At 40.5% G+C, this 7183-nt stretch overlaps 1 protein-coding gene across 1 annotated transcript; it reads right to left on the bottom strand.

The window, feature by feature from the left end:
• Positions 1-394: 394 nt before the first annotated feature.
• On the bottom strand, positions 395-841 carry LOC131219989 (uncharacterized). The gene has a single exon (XM_058214969.1). The coding sequence runs from the start codon at positions 839-841 to the stop codon at positions 395-397; it is 447 nt and encodes a 148-aa protein (XP_058070952.1).
• Positions 842-7183: the final 6342 nt, after the last annotated feature.

The raw sequence follows: 7183 nt of genomic DNA, 5'->3' as shown, positions 1-7183 counted from the left end.
CTATACAAGTGGCGACTAGACAGCGTGATTCAATAGTTTCCAGGCGTCGTCCGAGTCTGTTGTCCGCGATGGACCACGAGCCCAGTGAGGCCTATGGCCTCCCAAAGTTTCAGAATTTTTTGTCCTACCTTAGGCGATGCACGACCCTTACAGATAGTCGTCTAGTAGAATTGGGTTGACCGACTCTACGGCCTGTGTTTGGCCTGAACATAATTGGATTTAATCACATTAGTGGCTTAATCCGGATTAATTTATCAGTAATAATTTCACACATGTAATCGAATCGTATGGTCTTGCATCAATTCACACGTGGATGCCTATGACACTGTCCCGATTGGGCCGGGTGTTACAATCTACCCCCCTTATAAATAAATTTCATCCTTAAAATTTGTACCTATTCATATTGCTTAAGCAGGTTTGGGTAGTGCTTGCAGATTTCAGCTTCCATCTCCCAAGTGGCTTCTTCCCCATGATGCGTCCATAACACCTTAACTAGCGAGATCACCTTATTCCGCAACATCTGATCCTTCTTGTCTAAAATCTGAGTGGGTCGGAGGATATACATGGCATTTTCTTTGAGCTTCACTTGCTCCCACCGGATGACGTGAGTAGGTTCGGGGACGTACTTCTTAAGCATGGAGACGTGGAATACATTGTGCACTCCAGCAAGTGGAGTGGATAAGGCCAAGCGATATGCAACAGGGCTTATACGGTTAAGGATTTGGAAAGACCCAATATATCGCGGGGTGAGTTTCCCTTTTTTACCAAAGCGTAAGACCCCTTTCATTGGTGAAATCCTTAGGAACACATGGTCCCCTGCTTCGAATCTAGATCCCTTCATCTTATATCAGCGTAGCTCTTCTACCTACTCTGGGCTATTAAAAGTCGACGCTTAATGATTTCAATCTTCTCGGTGGTTGTCTGCACCAAATCAGGCCCTATTAGGCTCTTCTCATCAATCTCTTTCCAACAATGAGGAGCTCGACATAGGCACCCATATAAAACCTCATAAGGCGCCATGCCAATGCTAGCTTGGTAGCTGTTGTTGTAGGTGAACTCGGCATAGGGAAGGCACTCATCCCAACTGTCTAGGAAATCCAGTGCACATGCTCTCAACACATCTTCTAGGATCTGATTCACCCGTTCTATCTGCCCATCAGTTTGTGGGTGGAATACGGTGCTGAATTTTAACTTTACCCCTATCGCCTCCTGTATTCGGGTCCAGAACATCAAAGTAAACCGTGTATCTCGATCTGACACGATCTCCAAGGGAACGCCATGGAGACGTATTATTTCCTTAATATATAACCTGGCCAATTCGACGGCCGAGTTAGAAGCTTGAATTGGAAGGAAATGAGCCAATTTTTTCAATCAGTCCACAATCACCCAAATTGAATCATGTCCTTTCTTTCTCCTAGGCAAACCCGAAAGGAAGTCCATAAATATGAAGTCCCATTTTCATTCGGCAAGTGGCATGGGCTGCTAGAGGCCTTATGGTCGGCAATACTCGGCTTTGACTTGCTAACATGTGAGGCATCGAGACACATAGTCAGTTATTTCCCTCTTCATATTATCCCACCAATAATTCCACTTGAGGTCCCAGTACATTTTAGTGCTTCCTAGATGCATTGCCAACTTGGAGTTATGGGCATCACTTAGCAATTCTTCTTTCAATCTAGGATGGTTTGGGACACAAAGGCGACCTCAGAATCGTAGGCCACCATTAGAACTGATCCTCCATTCGAAGTCACTCCAGACTTCTACAAATTCCCTCATCTTGGAGGCGTGCTCAGGAGACCCACTCTCCATCCCGTTCTGATTGCAAGGACATCTCTACTTGCTCAGCATAGGTACAGATATTCGCACAACACATTTTGGTGCGAATACCGACTCTTAGTCCCTCAGTGAAGCACCTCATCCGAGTCTTTTCATCGACAACTATCCAGGGGGCGTAGCGGGATAATTCAGTGAACCGATTCTCATACTTAGCCACTGACATCCCCCCTTGTTGGAGGCACAGGAACTCATTCTCCTTCTCGATCTAGTAAGTTCGAGGAAAGTACTTCTAGAAGAAGTGAGTCTCGAAGTCTTCCCATGTCCATACAAAGTTGGCTGGGATGGTTCTCAACACACTTTCCCACCATGCGTCGGCCTCAAGCAGATAGGTGATCAACTCCACTTGTTCCACTTCGGTGCAGTGGAGAGGCTGAATCGCCTTAACAAGCCAAATTAGCCAACTCTCGGCCTCCTTGGGATGATGCGTGCTAGAGAAAAGTGGACGGCCTAAGCCTCTTGAAGTGCTCAAAGTGGTTTATGGAGCGACAGACATCCCAGATTGCTCCGGCGAGGGCAGGTTCATGTAGTGGGCCATGGCTCCCACTAAGGTATGTAGCATAACATGTTCATATTGATGCTGCTGCTGCATAACATGCAGCATTTCCTCCATGGTGCCCATGGCTGGGGCTACCCAATACGAGGAGGTCTCACCTTGATTCGATGGCGCCTCTGGAAAGTGATCTAGTAAGTCATTCCCTACGTCAGGCTAGTCAGCTCCGCCTTGACAACCTTGTTACTCATTAGGGGCAGTGCATCCTCGCTCTTCTCTTTCCCCAAGAGCTAGGTGGACTAGGCAGCCATCACCCTAAGGCCTCATTGTCCTGAAGGGCATGCTCATACCATTTAGTAACATTAAACCCATGGATGCAACATTTAGCACATACACATTTCGATAGCGATATTACACAAGAATTATTAATTACCATAATATTTCAAAACATTGATTAAATTTAGGCAACTACAAGCATTTCATTAAACAAAATTGTCAGTGATATAAATGCTAAAAGCATTACATGTACAAAGATGGAAAATGCAAGGGTCGCCAGTAACTAGGAAGCGTAAAGACCTACGACTTAAAACAAGCAAAGAGGCCTTATTAAAAGCTATTACTTAAGAGGGCTAGCATCACACTCCTAATCCTCTAACTTCGGCGAAGGAGGAGGTGCTCCCTTTCCCCGTACACAGCACAGGATTGCTTTCATTGTGCAGGACAACTTCTTCAGTCTTCTTTCGAAGTTTCCTTGGTTCTCTTCGTTCTTAGCTAGGCAGGCGTCGAGCACAACCTGACTCTTGCGCTCACTAAGAGTGGCGGTATGTTCCCATTCAATGTCCCGGGCCTCTCCTCCTTCCTCTTCTTCATCCTCCTCTTCAGCTTCGATCACTTCTTCATCTTCGCTGTCCTCCTCCACTTCGTCCTTGAGCTCCTCTGTGCGGACCCCATGCTACTTAGGGCCTATCTTTATGTTGTTAGGAGTATTCTCATTGATCATCTTGATTGGGACGGGGAGCTCTTCAGGCTGTCTATACCCATAATTATGGGCTATCTTAAAGATCAACCAGCCAAATGGGAGTGTTTGATTCTCTTGAGGGGATTGCACAGCCTTCACAATTTGAGTTAACACAAGTGTAGGTAGGCAAACCTTCTCTCCCTGTCCCACTCGATAAATGATTTCTATCATAAACTGGGTGCATTCTGTGCGGTTACTCGACCTCGGATACATGTTATAAGTGCAAATGTGGTGGAGTAGGCGATAGTTAAGGGTCAGGTACGATGACTTGACACTATTTTCATGCCTCCTCTCAACAAGTCAGCCTCATAAGTGGTGCATGTGGTGGTCCCTTATCCGCCTTTCTGATATGTTATCCTCACTGGCACGAACAACTCCACACTCTACCCTGCGGAGGTACGCAATCACATCCACGTCGACGCAAGCCTCCTATCTGCCAAGACCAATGGAGAATCTAAGCAGCTCGACAGAGGGCTTTTGTAGGCGTGCATAGAAGGTCCATACTAGACCCTCGCAGGCCCAATACTTTCCTTCGAACATCGGGCCCCAACCACTCTCGAGAAGGTGGTCGAGTAGTTGATGCTCGCCGAATAGTTTTTCGTCCACATGCGCCTCGAACATCACCTTGCGGTTCTTAAACTTGATGTACTCAATGCCCGGCAGTACCGCTCTTGTAGGCGGGGCTAGGAGATCGATATCGCTTTTTGACCTCCGCTCGATGCTTGGGCCCGCACCGGCATCTTGTTTCTTCTTGGACCTTCTCTCTCTACATGGCCTGGTTTCATCAGGGGCCACCTGTTTCCTCCCCATGAGCGATAGGAGCATGAAGATGGAGAAGATGGACGTTATCATTTCAAAGAAAGCCATGGGATTGGGTTTTCACTCCTTTCCTCAAGAATGAAACAAGGGATGGAGGTTTCTTGGAGAGAATGGTTGTTAGGTGATGGATTCGAGGGAATGTGGGTTGTGGGCCCTTTAAAGGAGGGGTTTTGTGCTCAAATGGGTAAGAGCAAGTGGATAGAAAGATGATTTAGAAGGATTAGGGGTTAGAATGGGTTGAAGATGGTGCATGCAAGTAAGGAGATGGGTTTAGGATCTTAGAAATGGAGATTTGAAAGAGAAGGGGTTAGAAGGGTTAGAAATGGTAGGAAATGGCTTAGGGAGGAGTCGCTACGCTTTAAAATGAGTTTAAAGTGGATTGGAGGGGGTCCCCACATATGGGAGGGCCCCACATAACCATCAGACCAGCTAATAAGAAAAGAGAGTTACTCGGATAAAACGGATAAGAAAATGATGAGGGAGGTTTCAACCAATTTGATCTCCTTTTTTAAAAAATAAAATTTTAAAATTTTTTAAAATTTAAGGAACCGGAAAAATTTGGAGTTGTTACAGATTTATTTTCCATTGATATATGGGGTCCATCCTGTTCCTTATGAGTAATCTATTCCGCTAATCCGCTTTGCTATATCATGTTAGGTTATGAACCAAAGGACAAGACATATCTAACAATGTATGAGTGAGTGGTGATGATGGATGGTTGGCTGGATTGGATTGATAGTGACTAGGGTCACATAGTTGGGACGGTGTAGATCACTAGGAAAATCCACCTCGTTCATTGAACTTCTTAGATCTTGTCAACTTATGGACTAAAAATGGAGCTTATTTGGTAATCACGTGTGCCATAAAGTTTGGAAATTAGCTTAAACCTGTCTATTATTGGAATTTTCCTAGTGGTCAGATCTAATGATCGGTTTGAATCTTCACAGTGGGTCCTACTATGATGAAAAGGTGATGTGTTTGACTAGTCATAACAAGTGAATAGTTCATCGGTGTACATCGATGTACATTTCTAACCGATCATCAGATCTGACCACTAGGAAAATTCCACTTAGATCACATGTAAATGGTCCTACTATGTTAGAAATGTACATCGTTAGATTTAAGTGAATAGTTCATCGGTGTAAAATGCTTAGATCATAATTTTGACGGTAAATTAAGCATATTTATAGGTGATAAACAAAATCAGCAGATTCAAATTTTAATTTGATGTGCGAACAAGTAGATGTGAAGATTTGGTAATTAGTTTACTTTGATCAGGTGGTCCAAATTCAAAGTGGATGGTCGGATATCTTTATCTGATGGTTGTAGGTTATATCAATGGTTAGTTTTAATTTATGGGTAAGAATATTAGAGTATTTAATGATTCATCCTATCAATAAATGGTTGAAAAATGCTCCCTATGCTTAAATTCAGGTTAAACTACATAAATATCAATGGATATATAAGTGTACAGTTGAACAAGTGTAAAACTATAATCGTACATCCTTACGTACAGGTAAACTCGCACCTAAAATTTCAGGTTGTTACATTCTCCCACCCTTAAAATAAAATCTCGTCCTCAAGATTTGAAATCTATTTTTAAAAAAAATTCTGGTCACATTGATGTTATTGATAGTTTTAGATACCGGATTATTTTATTAGATTTTTTTTACAAATAATTATAAGATTTTTTTATTTTTATTTTTTTGTATTATGATATATATATATATATATATATATATATATATATATATATATATATATATATATATATATATATATAAATGATATATATATATATATATAGTACTTTAAAAAAATGTTAATTTAACCAGAGTAAATGATCAAAATAAAGTATAACAGTTAAATGGACCAGACACCTGTTTGGGTAGATTGATTGTTTGTTTGATGATTGTTATTTCTATCATATTCTCCTGTACTTTAAGATTACAAATTAGTTTCTTTTTTTTTTTTTTTGAAGATCCTATTATAAGTTTACTATCTCTATAAAAATTTACCTATTCTGCTCATTATAAATATTTCAAAAATTCTCACGGTCCGATCCGTCGAAAACAAACAAATTCTAGCTTGGCTACACCGACACCCTAAATTAGTACATTTAATATTAAATTCAGATTTCCTACGAGTAGGCTTTTGAATCACCTTGATCAAAATTATATTTTTATAGTTACGAATTTTATAATTAGGGTAAATAATGTTGTCCATTTCTGGCAAGCAAGATTTTGGGGAATTTAATATTTTAACATAACTTTACGGTTTAAATATTATTAAATCAGAGTACATGGAAACATTCTAACATTGTTTTGTACATTTATTTTTTTTATTTTTTATTTTTATATATCGATGAACAGGGAACCTTTTTTTTTTTCTACATTCTTCCTAATGCACTATAGTCAAATAGGGAATCCTAAGTGTACAATTTCTAATTAAATGTGATCTACCAATTATGTAAAGGGGTATTAAGTGGGAACATAACCTACAGGTCACAGTAACTTTTTAGAAAGCCTCTCTCTGTACCATTCTGTCATGCCCCGAAATTCAAGTACTGAGTGTGCACCCTTAGACCTGAGTTATGGTCCATGACTCATACACTTAGTGTACTTAAATCAGTGACTCACATTATTTAATAGAGGCATAATATAATATGAATTCTATGTTCTCATTCACATCCATCAATACATTCATATCAACTTAATCCATTCACAAACATTCACCACCACACATCCAAAAAAAAATCAAGAACAAAAGTTAAAACTAAATTGAGAGTTTTATTAAGTCATTAGAATCATCAAGTTATTAAAAAATGAAAAAAAAAATCTAAATTTGAAGTCATTTAAAAATAGAAATAAAATAGTAATAGGAAACACATGTCCCATTTAATTATTCAAATGATCCAACAAAGTAATCTCGTCTTCGGTTAAATACGGCCACTGATCCTATGAATCATCCACTGGTTTGGCTTCATGTTCTTGCTTTTAAGTCATTATATCTGCTTCAAT

Source organism: Magnolia sinica, chromosome 12 (assembly GCF_029962835.1).
Source record: "Magnolia sinica isolate HGM2019 chromosome 12, MsV1, whole genome shotgun sequence".
NCBI lineage: Eukaryota > Viridiplantae > Streptophyta > Magnoliopsida > Magnoliales > Magnoliaceae > Magnolia > Magnolia sinica.
The sequence above is the reverse complement of the archived record's forward strand: the minus strand, read 5'-3'. Positions and strand labels throughout refer to the sequence as shown.

Bases quoted from the DNA above. Each gene is read 5' to 3' on its own strand.
- LOC131219989 (XM_058214969.1), bottom strand. From the start codon at position 841: ATGAAGGGATCTAGATTCGAAGCAGGGGACCATGTGTTCCTAAGGATT.